Source organism: Oncorhynchus kisutch, linkage group LG26 (genome assembly GCF_002021735.2).
Source record: "Oncorhynchus kisutch isolate 150728-3 linkage group LG26, Okis_V2, whole genome shotgun sequence".
Classification (NCBI taxonomy): domain Eukaryota; kingdom Metazoa; phylum Chordata; class Actinopteri; order Salmoniformes; family Salmonidae; genus Oncorhynchus; species Oncorhynchus kisutch.
Genome location: NC_034199.2, coordinates 23,721,676 through 23,741,733, shown reverse-complemented (window position 1 = coordinate 23,741,733; position 20,058 = coordinate 23,721,676). Strand labels below are relative to the sequence as shown.

Sequence of the window (20,058 nt, the reverse complement as noted above, 5' to 3'; positions counted from 1 at the left end):
AACCCACTGTTCCTAGAACGTCATTGTAAATAAGAATTTCTTCTTAACTGACTTGCGTAGTTAAATAAAAGGTTAAATTAAAAAATATTTAATTAAAAAAAATATGAAGTAGTGAACTTCCATGTGTCACCAAGATGGGGTGACATGAAGGGCAAGTACAAAAACAACCCCTTGCATCTGCCCTTACTCCTTCAATGTTTGAAGAGCTGAAACGAACTGGATAAATGTAAGCAATATGGTGGACGCTCCCCTTAGTCTACTGGAAGGTTAGGTGTAGCCAATCAAGTTCCTTCAGATCTGCTATATCCAATGGGTAGTGGTTAAGTTAAGGGGCTGGACATTGCTTATGGATGAGGACGTAATAGGAGCCTATATTTTCTGCTCGACCTGGGTTACCTCAGTCTCTGTTTACACTTCCTGGTCAAGTGCAACATGTTTTTATTGGGCTGCTAGTGACAGCAGAGGAAACAAGGGGGTAGGATTCCAGTAAGGGATGAAAAACAAGAGGCGGAGAGATGAAGGGGAGCTTATTGTGCTCCCTCTCTCCCCGGAGTGCATTGATCCGTTAATGTTTAGCAGCCTGGGGTGAGTGGGTTTGTTGGCCTCGGGCCTAGTAGAAGTGCTGATGTAGAGGCTGCCATCCCCGATGTGGTGGTGCATACTCTGCCACTAGAAGCAGGGAGAAACACACTCAAGGTGAATATCCAAGTTGACTGTTGGGCCTACTTGATATTGGTGGCTCGGCTGCATTGTAGTCTCGACCATCTTCAATCTGGGTAATATCATCTGCTGAATGACTAAAATGGCAGGGTGGAAATGAAGTGAATATGGCTTCCCACTGAACTGTAGTGGACGAGACCTACTATAGTATATCACAGAGCTTTTACATGTACAACACAATGGACAGAAAACATTGAGATTGATTTAGGCTGTTGGGCTCCCCAACAGTGACTGTATCCCACCGCTGCCACCAATAGGAGACAGTTATGATTACACACCATATTTTATACAAATAATTTTATTGTATGATTTACACAGTATGGGGACTGGGAGGTGAGAAGAATAGTTGGCAAAAAATTTGGTCGGTTGGTTAATAATGAGCTAGGGACTACAACCAAGAACTCTCATGCAAAATTTGCCACTGAACTCAAACGTATTCCTAAACAAGTGCTACTAATACTGTATGTATGAATGAGCATTTTCTGAAGAATAATTTAAAAAATAAATGTTTTGAGTTCAGTCTACTAATGATAAGAGCCTTTTACTTTCAGAAGGCTTTGATTGGAGGAAACCTATGAATGATTGCCGGTTACAGTTTGTGAGGTTTGGATGCTTTATTTCTTCCATCTCAATAATTTAGTACTCGACTAATTCTGGGCTTGGACAGGAGAGTCTTGGTTCTAGGGTTTTTGCGTTCACCCTCAGACAAAAGGGGGAGCAGCAGGGTAGGATTCATGTAGTAGATTAGGGACAAGTGCCAAACAGAGCAGTAGGGAATTTACATTTTAAAAGGGAGCTTGAAAAGTAGATTCAAAATACCCAGGAATCTGTAAAAGCACTTAGTCATAAATATATCCTTCTCTGTCTTTGACCAAAATGGAACATCTAAATATATCTAGCTAATTATCACAGGAATAATATTGCAGGAGGCATGATCAAGTATATCAGAGTAAGAATAAGAGTACACATAGGTGTGCGTGTGTATACATGTCTTTCTTTGGGTTCTAGCATTTGATTAATAAGCTTCAACACACAAAATAATGTGAAGGACGTATTCAGGAAACGTACATCACACAGAACTATTGATGCACACAGAGTTGATTGAGTGGCCAAGTGAACTGACGAGTGTTTGACGACTCGCTGTCTTAAGGATTGCTCTGCACACAAACTACAAGCCATGAACTTCTTCTGTCAACAGGTCCGTGTGTGAAAACTCTTTCGGCTTGTGACAACACACACACCCTCTGCATACTACAGATGACAAGCTGTGTCAATGTTCCCCCTCGTACTGACAGGGTGTGGATGCGGGCGGCACCTTCATTGAAGAGGACAGGCTCGTAGTAATGGCTGGAACGTAAATCAATGGAATGGTATCGAACAGATGTTTTCCATGTGTTTGATACCATTCCATTAACATGAATTATTATGAGAGGTCCTCCACTCAGCAGCCTTATGTGACGTGTGTGATACGCTCCAATGAAATAACACACTATCAGTGATGCTGCCACCACTATGTTACTGTTCTGCATACTGACAGATAAGGCACTGAAGGTGTTGGCCTATAGCGGCAGGTCTGATGTATGCTAACTGTAGCATGTAACATTAAACCCAGTATTAGATCTATAAGTGCCTAGGTCAGGTTGGAACAGAATACCATACTGTATTTTCTTTAGTGACATTGATTATGGTTCTTTGGCGACTCAAATCCACTCGAGCTCTACATTTACTCAAATAAATACAAATTGAAATAATACAAATTAAAATGTAAATACCTGAAGAGATTATGGTGGCTGTTATTTTAGGAAGGAAAAAGAAAAGTAATATATTTACAACAGAACCATCGCGATGCATGCATGCTTAGCAACCATTAGGGCTCTATTCAATCTGTGTCGCTGAAGTGTTACAGATTGCATGATATAAACGTAAAGGTCATTTCCGATTGAGCCGACGTATGCAGCGTTTACTGTGAATGCAGTATCTGCTAATGTGGGAACATTGGCTTTGAATTTTCAATCATGCTGTAACGATGAACTTCCGTGATAGATTGAATAGAGCCCTTAACTTACAGTGATGTCTCAGCATGACAAGCATCTGTAACCAGTGGTGACTCCCATCCTTACATTAGTATTGTGTTATTACAAAAGTAAAAGTGAGGAACAATAACAATATATATAACTAACTCAGAGCTGAAAGTCAGTGAGTGAAAATACAAACATAATGTACTGGAATAAGGCAAGTGGATTAGATTCAATAGCACCTGACTTACACAAACACCCCCTTTCAAAATGGACGCCAGTTTACTAATGGGGAGGGGGGCGGGATGTACTCAGTGCAGTCGTAAACTGGGCGACATTCGCTAGAGAAACGTTGTGAAAATGTTAGTAAAGTGTTCTGCATGATGGAGCGTAGGGCCAGTTGATCTTATGGTTTGGTCTCTGGTGTGTCAGAGAAGGCTGGTAGGAGGAGCTATAGGAGGAGTGACTCATTGCAATGGTTAAAATGGAACGGTATCAAACATATATGAAACACATATTTTACTCCATTCCATTATTCCATTCCAATGAGCCTGTCCTCCTATAGCTACTCCCACCAGCCTCCTCTGACAGTGTGTTTTGTTCTTTCATCAATCTTTCTGGGTGTTTTTTTTGTTCTGTTTCACAGTGTGTCTGCCTGTTCCTCTCACACACGCAGTGAAATAGCACCATCCTTTGGTCAATAACATGAAGTCACGCCCCGGACCGTCGGACTGGGTGGGGTCAGGGGTTGTGGTGGGTGGTTAAGGGTCACAGAGAGGTCAGGGGGTAGAGCCTATGTCCTCTTCATGCACACCTGGCAGCGGCTAATGTTACTCCGGAGATTTCCTGCCTTTTGTGTGGTGGGCACAGGTTTCCTGGAACCAGACAACATCAGTCAATCCCTCCATTCAATCAAGACCATGTCAGAGCTCTGATGAGAGAGGAAAAGAGAGAAGAAGGGAATACACTTACGTAAACATCTCCTCGTCCTCGATGGTGGCCAGCCAGAAGCTGTAGGAGTTGGCGTAGTAGTTGCAGGTTCCACGGCCGTGACACTCGATGAACGGAGCGCCACGGAACTCCTCTAGACAGGAGCCAGGAGATGCCAGTGCCTGTCCAGAGCCCTCAGCACCTGCACTAGTGTGCTGCACAGAGAGAGAGACATGGGGGGTTAAGGATATGCAAACAAAAACATTGGTAAGTTCATCAAAGCAAGTACAGATAAGTACACTAGGTATGGCGTTGCAATACGAGTTGTGTTTCTCTCACCATGACGAAGGAGTAGCCAATCCAGAGTGAGTCCCAGCCATTGGGGCATGATGGGATCATGATGTTCTGACTGTGCACTGCTATCACCATGGCAGGAGCCTCACACACTGAACACCTGGAGGCATAGACTGAGGTCAATACACAGACAGTCACACACGCATACCCCAGGTGAGTACACAAACATATACTGCCATCATTGCAAGGGCCAAATGCACCACATATAGAAACAAGGAACCCACACACCTGCTAATGAAGGGCTTGATGCTCTGGCCAGTGATAGGGGCCATGTTCATTGGCATGGGCTCAGGGGAGGTGAGCCAATAGGAGTAGTCGTTACGGGAGGCAAAGTTACAGACGTTGTTGATGTTACAGAAGAGGAAGGGCATGGGACTGAACTTCCTTAGACAGCTACCAGCCGTACCTACACACAAGTAGTTTAGTGTGATGCTAATCTGAATCACAAGATAGCCTCATCTACAGTATCTCCCCTCCCTATCTCCCCTCCCTAGCTTACCCAGGTCCTGGCCGTGGGAGCGCTCGTTGCCCTGGACGTAGAGTAGGGAATATCCATCATAGATCACTGACGTTCCCTCAGGACAATGTGGAACCTCCACCGATTGGCTGTGCCTGGTTACCAGGAAACCATGTTCCATGGAGGAGGGGCCAGGAGGACCCACCTGACCCGGAACACCATCAGGTCCTGGGGGTCCAGGGTACCCTCTGGGTCCTATAGGTAGGAGAGACAAAGGTCAAATGGAACGTTTTCTGAAAATAACCCCAAGATATAAATAGTACATCTAGAATGATCAGACATTCTATTCTACATGCAGTGTGGTGACCTTTTTAGTGTGGCTATTAACTGGACAAAGGGGGTGTGACTCACCTGAGGGACCAAGCAAGCCTGGTTCTCCCTTGGCGCCGGGGAGACCATTAAACCCTGGGTTCCCCTCATCACCTTTAATACCCTGAATACCTGTCACACCTGGGAGACAGAGGGGGGAGAGAGAAAGAGATCAATGAATGAGAGGGGTGCAATATTGCAGGGTGATCAGAGCTGATGTTTGGTCATAATAGATTGGCTCATTGTAGATAGGATGGTTTGAAAAAAGGGGATACCTAGTCAGATGTACCACTGAATGCATGCAAATTATATGTGTCTTCCGCATTTAACCCAACCCCTCTGAATCAGAGAGGTGCGGACTCTCACCTTGCTGTCCTTTCAGCCCAGGGATACCCGAGGGCCCCACAGGCCCCTGAGGGCCCTGATTACCAGGGAAGCCGCTGTCTCCCTTGATGAAGATGTGGGGGCCAGGAGGACCAGGGGGACCATCATTACCTGAAAGGAGGAAGGGAAGGACGATTAATACCATTTCATGTAATCAAACATATCAGAATCCATATACTCATGACATTCGCACAGTGATAATATAGGTGTCCGATGCTATATAAGCTCAGGAGAGCTTTTCAGTGAAACAAGCACTAAGTGATTCGGTTTGACGGTGGTTATGTTTCTCTTCCTTTCACCTTTGTCTCCTGGGAATCCTCTGTCCCCCAGCTCTCCTTTGAATCCAACCACTCCGAACTCACCCTTTGTCCCTGCAAGAGAGGAGATTTAGCCACAAAACCAACAGAACCACTGACTCATACACACACTGTGTACACCATCTAAATCAGCTGCACCACTCACCTGGGAAACCAGGCACTCCCTGCAGTCCCATCTCTCCCTTCAGTCCATCAACACCTGGAAGGCCAGCTTGACCCTGTAACACATATACACACCAGTCAGATGGTGGACACTAGTAAAGTGTCATGATAAACAGACTAGACTGACATGGATCGGTCAGTGAGCAACAGGAAGTGACCTACAGAAAGTCCAGGGTATCCTTGATCTCCTTTGAAACCCTGCTCCCCATGTACTCCTGGTTCACCCTGGTCCCCTTTGTCTCCCTTCCCCCCCACGCTGCCTGGAACACCAGCAGGACCTGGAGCACCACTGGTACCTGAGATGGGGATGAGACGAGGAGGATAATGAGAGGTTGGTCATATGTATCCGAATGTACATTACAGCGGGATTCAGGTGTGTGGCATACAGTACCTGGTTCTCCAGGCTTTCCTGACACTCCTTGGTCTCCTTTGGGCCCCTCCATGGCGGGTCCTGGGAGACCCCGTTCTCCTGGCTGGCCATGGGAACCCTCAAAGCCTGGAATACCCTTGTCTCCCCTGGTCCCTGGGATACCCGGGATACCTGGAGAGCCTGGGAAACCTGGAGAGCCTTTGTCACCTTTATCCCCAGACGACCCTGGTGTCCCTGAGAAGCCCCTGCCGGGTAAACCTGTAGAGAACAGAGTTGCTAAAACTCTAGGCCATGGCTGTCAATTAACTGTTTGGATCCACAGTACATGAGTTGATATGGAGACAGTCAAATGTGGGGCTTCTAATAGAAATATAGTACAAATCATAAAACCATGTGGTTTACAAGCGGTTTAGAAGATGATAAACACACCCGATCATCTTCAAGGTCAGGAGAGGTAACTCACCTGTGTCTCCTCTCTCTCCTGATGATCCAGGTATGCCGTCCACTCCTGACGCTCCTTTCTCTCCAGTTGTACCTGGTGGACCCTGCAGACCAGGCTCACCTAGGAAACAATACAGTTACCTGGGTGTCTCTCTACCCGCTGGGGCATAGTAGCTACAGTATGTAGACTTGGGAAATGATTCAGGGGTAAGCTTCTTGACTAGCTGTCATATTGTACTGAAAGGAACCTGATGCATTGTTACTGTGTTCCATCTGTTAGAGTGCTTACCTGGTCGACCTGTTTGACCTGGCTCTCCTGGTGACCCGGGAAGCCCACCAATACCCTTCTCTCCTGGCTGACCCGGCTGACCTGCACATTACAAAACACACCTGGGTTTAGAGGTTTCCAAGCAACAAGACATCTCTGGGTTTGTGAGATTATCAAAAATTATATGTACCAAATAATGCTTACTTTTAAACCCTAAATAAAATCAACCAACTAATCAATCAGTCAGGTCGAACAGGAGTAGTTGTGGCCATGGAGCCTCACCTTGGTAACCGATGTGTCCAGTGTCTCCCTTGGTTCCTGGTGTTCCTGGCATCCCGGGCACTCCCATTCCTCCCTTCTGACCCTTCTCTCCTGCGTTACCAGGGAACCCAGGCAGACCCAACTGACCCTGAGAGAGAGAGAGAGAGAGAGAGAGAGAGAGAGAGAGAGAGAGAGAGAGAGAGAGAGAGAAACACAGGGAGGCAGAGGAAAAACAAATAGAAAAGAAGAGCATAGAAATATTAATTGAAAGAAAAAGACATACCGTTAGTGGCATCTAATTACAAAAATGTTTGTACTGTAGCAGACACACAAACACACAATAAGTGGTAGTAATTTGCTTACCTTCTCTCCAGAGGGTCCTGGTACTCCAACACCTGGCAGACCGGTTTGTCCCTTGTCTCCCTTCACCCCCTCTGTACCCCTGAACCCTGGATGACCCGGTGTACCCACAATGCCTTTATCACCCTTCGTACCTAGAGAACCTGTGGAACCATACAGGAGAACCCGGTTAGAACCAATTCAACCAGAACTGAAGCGCATCATGACCAGTAGGCCAGTTAGCATATCTTAGCCTTAGACTTGACACTTCCACAATTGACACTTTTTTCGTGGGTGTAGCAAACAGATCTGAGTGGATGTTCTATTTAAAGGATGATGTCTGTTCTTGTCAGTGAAAGGATTATGTTGTTTTCTTACCTGGATATCCCATTTCACCAATGCCTCCTTTATTTCCAGGATATCCAATACTGCCGGGCTCTCCAGGAAAACCTGTCTCCCCTTTATCACCTGAGAAACAAGAATCATAGTGTCTGAAAGAGAATTTCGTTTTATCACCACATTGACTGTGTCCCAATACCCAAACGACAGTGCCTTCAGAAAGTATTCATACCCCTTGACTTATTCTATAAGTTCAAAATGATTGATTATTTTTCCTCACCCATTTACACACAGTACCCCATAATGACAAAGTGAGAATGTTTCTAGTAATTTTAGCACATTTATTTTAAATGAAATACATATGATTTACATAAGTATTGACACACACCAATACTTTGTAGAACCACCTCTGGTGGCGATTACAGCTTTGAGTGGTCTTGGGTATTTCTGTATCTGATTTGAGTGGTCTTGGGTATTTCTGTATCTGATTTGAGTGGTCTTGGGTATTTCTGTATCTGATTTGAGTGGTCTTGGGTATTTCTGTATCTGATTTGAGTGGTCTTGGGTATTTCTGTATTGGGGATTTTCTCCCATTCTTCCTTCCTGAATCTCAAGCTCTGTTAAGTTTGAGATTCTGTTCATCGCCCCTCCCCAGCGAACTTCAAGTCTTTCCTCAGATTTACAATGGGATTTAAGTATCGGCTTTGGCAGGGTCTCTCAAGGACTTTCACATTCTTGTTCTGAAGGCATTCCAGCATTGCTTTGGCTGTATGCTTGGGGTCATTGTCCTGTTGGAACATAAATCTTCCCAGTCTAAGGTTATTGGCACACCAAAGCAGGTTCTCATCAACTATTTACCTGCATATGGCTCCATTCATTGTTCCCTCTATCCTTACCAGTCTCCCATTCCCTGCCACTGAAAAGTATGCCCATAGTATGATGCTGCCACCACCATGCTTCACAATAGGGATGGTGTTTTTTATTTTTATTTCACCTTTATTTAACCAGGTAGGCTAGTTGAGAACAAGTTCTCATTTACAACTGCGACCTGGCCAAGATAAAGCAAAGCAGTTCGACACATACAACAACACAGAGTTACACATGGAATAAATGAACATACAGTCAATAATACAGTAGAAAAGGTCTATATACAGTGTGTGCAAATGAGGTAGGATAAGGGAGGCAAGGTAATAAATAGGCTATGGTGGCGAAATAATTACAATATAGCAATTAAACACTGGAATGGTAGATGTGCAGAAGATGAAAGTGCAAGATGAGATACTGAGGTGCAAAGGAGCAAGATAAATAAATAAATACAGTATGGTGATGAGGTAGTTGAATGGGCTATTTACAGATGGGCTATGTACAGGTGCAGTGATCTGTGAGCTGCTCTGACAGCTGGTGCTTAAAGCTAGTGAGGGAGATAAGTGTTTCCAGCTTCAGAGATTTTTGCAGTTCGTTCCAGTCATTGGCAGCAGAGACCTGGAAGGCGGCCAAAGGAAGAATTGACATTGGGGGTGACAGAAAGATATACCTGCTGGAGCGTGTGCTAAGGGTGGGTGCTGCTATGGGGACCAGTGAGCTGAGATAAGGCGGGGCTTTACCTAGCAGAGACTTGTAGATGACCTGGAGCCAGTGGGTTTGGCGACGAGTATGAAGCGAGTGCCAGCCAACGAGAGTGTTCAGGTCGCAGTCGTGGGTAGTATATGGGGCTTTCATGACAAAACGGATAGCACTGTGAAAGACTGCATCCAATTTGTTGAGTAGAGTGTTGGAGGCTATTTTGTAAATGACATCGCCGAAGTCGAGGATCGGTAGGATGGTCAGTTTAACGAGGGTATGTTTGGCAGCATGAGTGAAGGATGCTTTGTTGCGAAATAAGAGGCCGATTCTAGATTTTTATTTGGGATTGGAGATGCTTAATGTGAGTCTGGAAGGAGAGTTTACAGTCTAACCAGACACCTAGGTATTTGTAGTTGTCCACATATTCTAAGACAGAACCGTCCAGAGTAGTGATGCTGGACAGGCAGGCAGGGGCGGCAGTGATCGGTTGAAGAACATGCATTAGGTTAGTAACACAGTGTCCAAAGAAGGGCCAAATGTATACAGAATGGTGTCGTCTGCATAGAGGTGGATCAGAGAATCACCAGCAGCAAGAACGACATCATTGATGTATACAGAGAAGAGAGTCGGCCCCGAGAATTTAACCCTGTGGCACCCCCATAGAGACTGCCAGAGGTCCGGACAACAGGCGCTCCAATTTGACACACTGAACTCTATCAGAGAAGTAGTTGGTGAACCAGGCGAGGCAATCATTTGAGAAACCAAAGCTGTTGAGTCTGCCGATAAGAATGTGGTGATTGACAGAGTCGAAAGTCTTGGCCAAGTCTATGAATACGGCTGCACAGTAAGGTCTCTTATCGATGGTGGTTATGATATCGTTTAGGACCTTGAGGGTGGCTGAGGTGCACCCATGACCAGCTCTGAAACCAGGTTGCATAGCGGAGAAGGTACGGTGGTATTTGAAATGGTCGGTAATCTGTTTGTTAACTTGGCTTTCGAAGACCTTAGAAAGGCATGCTAGGATCGATATACAGTGCCTTGCGAAAGTATTCGGCCCCCTTGAACTTTGCGACCTTTTGTCACATTTCAGGCTTCAAACATAAAGATATAAAACTGTATTTTTTTGTGAAGAATCAACAACAAGTGGGACACAATCATGAAGTGGAACGACATTTATTGGATATTTCAAACTTTTTTAACAAATCAAAAACTTTAAAATTGGGCGTGCAAAATGATTCAGCCCCCTTAAGTTAATACTTTGTAGCGCCACCTTTTGCTGCGATTACAGCTGTAAGTCGCTTGGGGTATGTCTCTTATCAGTTTTGCACATCGAGAGACTGAAATTTTTTCCCATTCCTCCTTGCAAAACAGCTCGAGCTCAGTGAGATTGGATGGAGAGCATTTGTGAACAGCAGTTTTCAGTTCTTTCCACAGATTCTCGATTGGATTCAGATCTGGACTTTGCCTTGGCCATTCTAACACCTGGATATGTTTATTTTTGAACCATTCCATTGTAGATTTTGCTTTATGTTTTGGATCATTGTCTTGTTGGAAGACAAATCTCCGTCCCAGTCTAAGGTCTTTTGCAGACTCCATCAGGTTTTCTTCCAGAATGGTCCTGTATTTGGCTCCATCCATCTTCCCATCAATTTTAACCATCTTCCCTGTCACTGCTGAAGAAAAGCAGGCCCAAACCATGATGCTGCCACCACCATGTTTGACAGTGGGGATGGAGTGTTCAGGGTGATGAGCTGTGTTGCTTTTACGCCAAACATAACATTTTGCATTGTTGCCAAAAAGTTCAATTTTGGTTTCATCTGACCAGAGCACCTTCTTCCACATGTTTGGTGTGTCTCCCAGGTGGCTTGTGGCAAACTTTAAATGACACTTTTTATGGATATCTTTAAGAAATGGCTTTCTTCTTGCCACTCTTCCATAAAGGCCAGATTTGTGCAATATACGACTGATTGTTGTCCTATGGACAGAGTCTCCCACCTCAGCTGTAGATCTCTGCAGTTCATCCAGAGTGATCATGGGCCTCTTGGCTGCATCTCTGATCAGTCTTCTCCTTGTATGAGCTGAAAGTTTAGAGGGACGGCCAGGTCTTGGTAGATTTGCAGTGGTCTGATACTCCTTCCATTTCAATATTATCGCTTGCACAGTGCTCCTTGGGATGTTTAAAGCTTGGGAAATCTTTTTGTATCCAAATCCGGCTTTAAACTTCTTCACAACAGTATCTCAGACCTGCCTGGTGTGTTCCTTGTTCTTCATGATGCTCTCTGCGCTTTTAACAGTCCTCTGAGACTATCACAGTGCAGGTGCATTTATACGGAGACTTGATTACACACAGGTGGATTGTATTTATCATCATTAGTCATTTAGGTCAACATTGGATCATTCAGAGATCCTCACTGAACTTCTGGAGAGAGTTTGCTGCACTGAAAGTAAAGGGGCTGAATAATTTTGCACGCCCAATTTTAAAGTTTTTGATTTGTTAAAAAAGTTTGAAATATCCAATAAATGTCGTTCCACTTCATGATTGCGTCCCACTTGTTGTTGATTCTTCACAAAAAAATACAGTTTTATATCTTTATGTTTGAAGCCTGAAATGTGGCAAAAGGTCGCAAAGTTCAAGGGGGCCGAATACTTTCGCAAGGCACTGTAGGTCTGTATTAGTTTGGTTCTGGAGTGTCTCCCCCTTTGAAGAGGGGGATGACCACGGCAGCTTTCCAGTCTTTGGGGATCTGAGACGATACGAAAGAGAGGTAATAGGCTAGTAATTGTAATAGGGGTTGCAACAAATTAATCTGATAATTTTAGAAAGAGAGGGTCCAGATTGTCTGGCCCAGCTGATCTGTAGGGGTCCAGATTTTGCAGCTCTTTCAGAACATCAGCTATCTGGATTTGGGTGAAGGAGAAATGGGGGAGGCTTGGCCGAGTTGCTATGGGGGGGTGCAGGGCTGTTGACCGGGGTTGGGGTAGCCAGGTGGAAAGCATGGCCAGCCGTAGAAAAATGCTTATTGCAATTCTCAATTATAGTGGATTTATCAGACAGTGTATCCTAGCCTCAGTGCAGTGGGCAGCTGGAGGAGGTGCTCTTATTCTCCATGGACTTTACAGTGTCCCAGAACTTTTTTGAGTTTGTGCACATTTCTGCTTGAAAAAGCTAGCCTCCTAACTGCCTGTGTATATTGGTTCCTAACTTCCTTGAAAAGTTGCATATCACGGGGGCTATTCGATGCTAATGCAGAACGCCACAGGATGTTTTTGTGCTGGTCAAGGGCAGTCAGGTTTGGAGAGAACCAAAGGCTATATCTGTTCCTGGTTCTATTTTTTTTAAATGGACATGCCCTGGTGAGGAAGGCACTTTTAAAGAATAACCAGGCATCCTCTACTGACGGGATGAGAAAGGCCTGCTCGCTGATGTGTTTTAGGGAGCATTTGACAGTGATGAGGGGTGGTTGTTTGACCGCAGACCCATTACGGATGCAGGCAATGAGGCAGTGATCGCTGAGATCCTGATTGAAAACAGCAGAGGTGTATTTGGAGGGCAAGTTGGTCAGGATGATATCTATGAGGGTGCCTGTGTTTACGGATTTGGGGGTTGTACCTGGTGGGTTCATTGACGATTTGTGTGAGATTGAGGGCATCTAGCTTAGATTGTAGGATGGCCGGGGTGTTAAGCATGTCCCAGTTTAGGTCACCTAGCAGCACGAGCTCTGAAGATAGATTGGCGGCAATCAAATCACATATGGTGTCGAGGGCACAGCTGGGGGCAGAGGGTGGTCTATATCAAGCGGCAACGGTGAGAGACTTGTGTCTGGAAAGGTGGATTTTTTTAAGTAGAAGCTCAAATTGTTTGGGTACAGACCTGGATAGCCTGCAGAGTTCTGTCTTACTATCGCTGCAGTAGATTGCAACACCGCCCCCTTTGGCAGTTCTATCTTGTCAGAAAATGTTATAGTTAGGGATGAACATTTCTGGGGTTTTGGTGGTCTTCCTAAGCCAGGATTCAGACACGGCTCGGACATCCGGGTTGGCAGTGTGCTACAGCAGTGAATAAAACAAACTTAGGGAGGAGGCTTCTAATGTTAACATGCATGAAACCAAGGCTTTTAAAGTTACAGAAGTCAACAAATGAGATCATCTGGGGAATAGGAGTGGAGCTAGGCACTGCAGGGCCTGGGTTAACCTCTACATCACCAGAGGAACAGAGGAGGAGTAGGATAAGGGTACGGCTAAAGGCTATACGAACTGGTCGTCTAGTACGTTTGGAACAGAGAGTAAAAGGAGCAGGTTTCTGGGCGCAATAGAATAGATTCAAGGCATAATTTACAGACAAATGTATGGTAGGAAGAGAGTACATTGGAGGTAAACCTAGGCATTGAGTAATGATGAGAGAAATATTGTCTCTAGAGATGTTTAAACAAGGTGATGTCACCGCATATGTGGGAGGTGGAACTAAATAGTTGGTTAAGGCATATTGAGCAGGGCTAGAGGCTCTACAGTGAAATAAGACAATCACTAACCAGGACAGCAATGGACAAGGCATATTGACATTAGGGAGAGGCATGCGTAGCCAAGTGATCATAGTGATCCAGTGAGTGGCTGAGCTGGCTGGAGACACGGCGATTCAGACAATTAGCAGGCCGGGGCTAGCAAGCTAGCAGAAGGGCCTTAGAGGGATGTCGCGACGGAGGAAAGTCTGTTTTAGCCTCCTTGTGCGTGTGTTAGACCGGTGATGAGTTGTGCCTGGTTATCTCCAGATATAATGCTTTGCATTCAGACCAAAGGTTTCAATTTGGGTCTCATCAGACCACATTATCTTTTGACTCTTTCACATGCCTTTTTGCAAACTCCAGGAGCGCTGTCATGCCTTTTTTTCTCAGGAGTGGCTTCCATCTGACCACTCTCCCATAAAGCCCAGATTGGTGAAGTGCTGTAGAGACTAGAGGTCGACCGATTAATCGGAATGGCCGATCAATTAGGGCCGATTTCAAGTTTTCATAACAATCGGAAATCTGTATTTTTGGACAGTGATTTTGCCGATTTTTTGTTTTGTTTACAGCTTTATTTAATCTTTATTTAACTAGGCAAGTCAGTTAAGAACACATTCTTATTTTCAATGACGGCCTAGGAACAGTGGGTTAACTGCCTCGTTCAGGGGCAGAATTATAGATTTTCATCTTGTCAGGTCAGGGGATCCAATCTTGCAACCTTACAGTTAACTAGTCCAACACAATAACCACCTGTCTCTCGTTGCACTCCACAAGGAGACTGACTGCCTGTTACGCGAATGCAGTAAGCCAAGGGAAGTTGCTAGCTAGCATTAAACGTATCTTATAAAAAAACTAAAAATCTATCATAATCACTAGTTAACTACACATGGTTGATGATATTACTAGATATTATCTAGCGTGTCATACATTGCGTATAATCTGACTGAGCATACAAGTATCTAAGTATCTGACTGAGCGCTGGTAGGCAGAAGCAGGCGCGTAAACATTCATTCAAACAGCACTTTCGTGCGTTTCGCCAGCAGCTCTTCGTTGTGCGTCAAGCATTGCGCTTTTTATGACTTCAAGCCTATCAACTCCCGAGATGAGGCAGGTGTAATCGATGTGAAATGACTAGCTAGTTAGCGCGCACTAATAGCATTTCAAATGTCACTCGCTCGCTCTGAGCCTTGGAGTGGTTGTTTCCCTTGCTCTGCATGGGTAACGCTGCTTCGATGGTGGCTGTTGTCGTTGTGTTGCTGGTTCGAGACCATATTTTTTCCATGGACACCACTGTGCTCTTGGAAATGTTAAACACTAACACTAAATCACACATCTATCTTTCAGCTATACTGACAGTTTATTGGACTTGATATAGTTTCTGCTCTGACATGCACTGTCAACTGTGTGACCTTATATAGACAGGTGTGTTTCTTTCTAAATCCTGTCCAAACATTTTAATTCGCCCCAGGTGGAATCAAGTTGTAGCGACATCTCAAGGATGATCAAAGGAAATTTGATGCACCTGAGCTCAATTTTGTCATAGCAAAGGGGTGTGAAAACGTATGTACATGAGATATTTCTGTATTTCATTTTTAATAGATTTGCTAAAATGTAAAAAAACATGTTTTCACTTTGTCATTATGGGATATTGTGTGTAGATGGGTAAGAAAAATATATATTTAATCCATCCATTTAATCCATCCAATTGGGCTGTAACACAACAAAATGTGGAATAAATCAAGGGTCATGAATTCTTTCAGAAGGCAGTGTATACTGTATATTGTGCAAGACAAATACATACTTTCAGACTAGGTAGTATACAATTTTGGACCATTCCCGATAAACCGAGGGGTGGTGCAAAGCCTACGCAGGTGACTTACCTGGCTGACCAGGTGTACCGGGCTCTCCATCCTTTCCTGGCATACCAGGTACTCCAGGCTGTCCTGGATAACCCTTCTCTCCCGTGTATCCAGGGTCACCTAATGAGAAAAAGTGGGATTTAGCACAACTAAACAATTCACAGTGACGGTTTGAAAATACCATTTGAACTAATCATCTGACACAGACATACAGCGCAGTAGGATGGGCCATGTTCATGTTCTATACCTGGATCCCCGAGGTCTCCTTTCTCGCCCTTCATGTGCTCCATGTCAACGTCAGTCATGTTGCCGGCAGGGCCCTGGAGACCTGGCTCTCCCCTCTCTCCTTTGGGTCCATTCTCACCGAACTCCCCCCTTGGCCCAGAGATACCAGGGTCACCTGAGAGAAAGAAATGAGTTGTGAGAGATGTAATAGTATAGTGGTGTAAAACACACTGATGGGTATTCTAGAAGTGCAGAGGCTGTAGTTCTACTATCTCACCTCTCAGTCCTGGACTTCCAGGGTTCCCAGAAGGACCCTGATATCCTGGTGTTCCAGGTGTTCCCATGACTCCCATCTCTCCCTTGGGGCCTGGGAAACACACACATCAACAAATAAATGAAAATGGAATGGAAAAAGATCTGAGTATTGAAGGTCAAAGCTTCTCAATTTCACCAAATGCTCTTTCAATTCAACAGCAATCAACACAGACTTGTCCAGTCAACAAGTGTCAATGTCCTTCAGTTACACCAGACCTCCTACACTGTTCTGAGTCATGTCAGTCTCACCTGCCCCCCCAGGGAATCCATCTCTGCCGGCGGGGCCTGGTCGTCCTGGAAACCCTTTGGAACCAGAAAGTCCAGGTAATCCTGAGTCTCCCTTCTCTCCCTGAGGGCCGGGCATGTCCAGACCAGGAGAGCCAGGCAAACCCTTATCACCCTTCACACCATCATGACCGAAGAGGCCTGACTCTCCAGGGGGTCCCATGGGTCCAGGGGCACCAGGTTCTCCTGCTCCAGGGGGTCCAGGGGGTCCTGTGCCACCATGCTGACCAGGGGGGCCGTGGTCACCTTTGATGCCCTGAGCTCCAGGTGGTCCTGTGTGTCCCTCTTGTCCGGGAATACCAGGTAGACCAAGGTTGCCTTTCTCTCCAGGGAAACCTGTCACTCCGGCAGGACCCTGAGCACCTTTAGGTCCAGGTAGACCCCTACCTGGCTCACCCTAGAGAGGACAGTAGAAGATTGGTTGGTTGTGGAGTTTGAAACAACAGGAAGTGAAGCAAAGACACACATATAAAACACCCACCTTTGGACCAGGTGTGCCTGATATTCCAGAGAAACCATCCTGTCCAGGTCTTCCAGGCTCTCCTGGCAACCCAGTGGCTCCTGGAGCTCCAGAATATCCTTTAGGTCCAGGTGGTCCTGAGAATCCCATGCCAGGTGCACCTGTGTCACCTTTCTGTCCTGGGAATCCTGGAATTCCTGGGTCTCCATGAGGTCCTCGGTCACCTGGGTAAGGATGGAGAAGATGTTCATGATGAGCTGTACAGGGCCATAGCCTACCACAAGCTATACCAATACATATCAACACAAAGCTGATCCTCACCTTGTAGTCCACGTATGCCAGATTCTCCTCGAGGTCCAGGGGTGCCCTGGGGTCCAGGTGAACTCACACCTTTTCCTGGTTCACCTTTCACTCCTGACACGTAGGGAGAGAGTAGATACACATGGTAATAGGCTCCTTATACCTGAATGTATGTATGTATGTATGTATGTATGTATTGTATGTATGTATGTATGAAGCTGCATCTATAGCTTCATCTGCAGCTGCACACCCACCTGGTTGTCCAGGGATTCCAGGTCGGCCTCCTTGGCCAGATGTACCCTTCTCTCCAGGCTCCCCCTGTCGGCCAAGACCTGGTACACCAGGAGGACCCCTCTCTCCCGGGGGTCCAGTGATCCCATGTTCCCCATCCAGACCACGGTCCCCCTTGATGCCATTTTGGGCCTGTAGGCAGAGATCAGAGATAGAGAGGGATGAGTGACTACATCACTGCATGCGCGTAGATGCTGCAAGCTTTAAAGTGATGGCTGAAACACACGCACGCATGTGTGCACACACTTACAGGTTCTCCTTTGGGTCCGGGCAGGCCTGGTAGTCCAGCTTTCCCTGGCAGTCCATCCACACCTGGCAGTCCTCGTGTGCCCACGAAGCCAGACCCTCCTTTGTCACCCTTCAGCCCTGAAGCCACGTAGATATCGCCAGGCTCACCATGGGCTCCTGGAGCCCCGATCAACCCAGGAGTACCGTAATTACCCTGAGGAGAGGAGACAGCAGGATCAATCAACAATCTATTTTATTAGAAAACTACTAGACAAACATACATAGCAATGACGTGTCAATATTGCACTATAAATTGTGCCTTCCTGTATTATACTTATGCTAAAAAATGTAGTCTATTCTACTCAGCCATTTACTTTATGTTCATATTCTTGTCTTTTATTATTTCTAATTGCTGTTGCATTGTCGAGAAGGTACCTGGAAGTCAGCATTTCATTTTACATACGACTAATAAAACTTGAAATGTGAACGTCCTCTGACTACTTGTTACACACAAATAAGGATCTTGATCTTCATGGAGCTATAGTGACGCAACATTTCCACCGTAATGGTCTTCATCATGTTCTATTAGAGGAATGAGTAATGTGATGAAGATAACTCACGGGGCTTCCATCAGGCCCAGTAGGTCCAGGCAGGCCCGTGTCTCCTTTAGTGCCTGCTGCTCCAGGATATCCTACAGGAGACGAACCACACCTCTCAATCAAACACATCAACACCATCTCATAGGAAAGAGTGCGGAGGCGGAATAATATAGGCCCTAGGGTCAGGATCTTAACCTGAGATACAGGCTGAAGATGTGGAACTCAATCTTAGCGCCAATCACTTGTTGAAATCAATGGCACCAAAAGGTTTCAATGCTGTACATGTAATCTCAATTTATGATTCATTCAATAGTGTGGGTCACCTCACCTTGCAGTCCTTTAGGCCCCTGTGGACCAGGGAGTCCAGGGGGCCCGAAGGCTTCACACTGCACACACGTGTCTCCCTGATCACCTGAAGGTACAACGCAATACAAGTTTACAGTATAGAAATAACAGGTAGGTGACGGCGTGGGATGAGATGACTCGCTAACAAAGTCAACTTCTCAACTGCACTATATGAAATGACCAAGTCTCACCATCTCCTCTCCTTACCTTTCTGTCCCAACTCCCCCTGTAGTCCTGGTGGGCCGGGGGGTCCGGGTGGTCCCTTCTCAAGGGCTGGATCACATGGCTCATCACCTATACAGAAAGCACAACACACACACACATACACATACAGAGAGAGGTGGTAAAAGTGAGAGACATCTCAGGTAACACTGAGGCACTTAAAAGACTCCGGCGCTATATGTATAAATCAGCTACATGACTCCAGAATGACAAAGGTCACACTATGCATGTGTAAAGTGTACCTACCAGGAGGTCCGGGAGGACCAGGGGGTCCGACGGATCCATCTTGTCCAGGCTTTCCTGTGAGAGAGTCCCCATCTGCACCCCTGTCTCCCTTCTGACCAATCTCTCCTGGTTGGCCCTTCTCTCCGGGAGGTCCTTCAATAAGACTGCCTAAGATACACCACAGAGGAGGCACACAGTGAGGTTTGAGGATGTCAACTAACACACTACATGACAGAGAGGATGTAAAATATGACCAAGTTTCAAAGAATGCACTGATCACTTGATGGGTGTGTTTTTGTTCTCTTACCTGGTGGACCAAGGTCTCCTTGAAGACCAGGGAAACCTTTCAGACAGAGGAAAAATTGACAGTTGGTGGTACATAGAACCTTAGTGTGCATTCTTCTATGGATGCTGGTGTGATAACATAAACAGTGTAGATTTATAAAAGGTGGTGGTGGGGTGCACTGTACCTCTTTCTCCTTGTAAGCCCGGGAGACCAGGGGGGCCGGGAGAGCCAGGAGCACTATCAACCTTAAAATCACAGAAAACAAAAATGTATACAAATATAACATGTCCATCACCCTGCATACCAGACTCATATATTACGACACTATTTACGAATAATGCTGATGCTCAGCACTCTGTTGGTCTCATTTCACTTTCAAAGATTGTATGGTGACATCTGGTGGTAGAAAAAGGGAATTGCACCTAAATATACCAACGTTAGATAGAGGTGCTGAAACCATTAAGCACGTTTACAGAGAAAGCGAACAGAGCAGAGCTTCCTAAACTAGGGGTTGCCTGATATGAAAATGAAAATGATTCAAATCTAAAAGTAAAAATTCAATGAGACAGCACCCTTATATTGTGGGAAAGTGCAGCACTTGACCATTGCCCTTGAATCATTACCACAGTG

General features: G+C 45.6%; 1 protein-coding gene across 1 annotated transcript in view; it reads right to left on the bottom strand.

The window, feature by feature from the left end:
* Window positions 1–1,000: 1,000 nt before the first annotated feature.
* The window catches only part of LOC109871011 (collagen alpha-1(IV) chain), a 67,070-nt gene continuing 48,012 nt past the window's right edge, over window positions 1,001–20,058 (bottom strand). The window contains exons 19-48 of the mRNA XM_020461755.2: window positions 19,613–19,673; window positions 19,450–19,485; window positions 19,164–19,310; window positions 18,903–18,989; window positions 18,679–18,762; window positions 18,372–18,442; window positions 17,774–17,965; window positions 17,487–17,655; window positions 17,254–17,346; window positions 16,954–17,156; window positions 16,437–16,869; window positions 16,150–16,239; window positions 15,895–16,047; window positions 15,669–15,767; window positions 7,766–7,855; window positions 7,412–7,551; window positions 7,070–7,196; window positions 6,809–6,889; window positions 6,542–6,640; window positions 6,100–6,336; window positions 5,871–6,004; window positions 5,692–5,764; window positions 5,529–5,600; window positions 5,212–5,340; window positions 4,888–4,986; window positions 4,519–4,731; window positions 4,248–4,425; window positions 4,005–4,119; window positions 3,708–3,880; window positions 1,001–3,610 (exon numbers count right to left, since the gene is read on the bottom strand). Coding sequence (XP_020317344.1) covers window positions 3,529–3,610; window positions 3,708–3,880; window positions 4,005–4,119; window positions 4,248–4,425; window positions 4,519–4,731; window positions 4,888–4,986; window positions 5,212–5,340; window positions 5,529–5,600; window positions 5,692–5,764; window positions 5,871–6,004; window positions 6,100–6,336; window positions 6,542–6,640; window positions 6,809–6,889; window positions 7,070–7,196; window positions 7,412–7,551; window positions 7,766–7,855; window positions 15,669–15,767; window positions 15,895–16,047; window positions 16,150–16,239; window positions 16,437–16,869; window positions 16,954–17,156; window positions 17,254–17,346; window positions 17,487–17,655; window positions 17,774–17,965; window positions 18,372–18,442; window positions 18,679–18,762; window positions 18,903–18,989; window positions 19,164–19,310; window positions 19,450–19,485; window positions 19,613–19,673 — 3,960 coding nt within the window. The 3' untranslated portion in view covers window positions 1,001–3,528. The remainder of the gene's footprint in view (window positions 3,611–3,707; window positions 3,881–4,004; window positions 4,120–4,247; window positions 4,426–4,518; window positions 4,732–4,887; window positions 4,987–5,211; window positions 5,341–5,528; window positions 5,601–5,691; window positions 5,765–5,870; window positions 6,005–6,099; window positions 6,337–6,541; window positions 6,641–6,808; window positions 6,890–7,069; window positions 7,197–7,411; window positions 7,552–7,765; window positions 7,856–15,668; window positions 15,768–15,894; window positions 16,048–16,149; window positions 16,240–16,436; window positions 16,870–16,953; window positions 17,157–17,253; window positions 17,347–17,486; window positions 17,656–17,773; window positions 17,966–18,371; window positions 18,443–18,678; window positions 18,763–18,902; window positions 18,990–19,163; window positions 19,311–19,449; window positions 19,486–19,612; window positions 19,674–20,058) is intronic.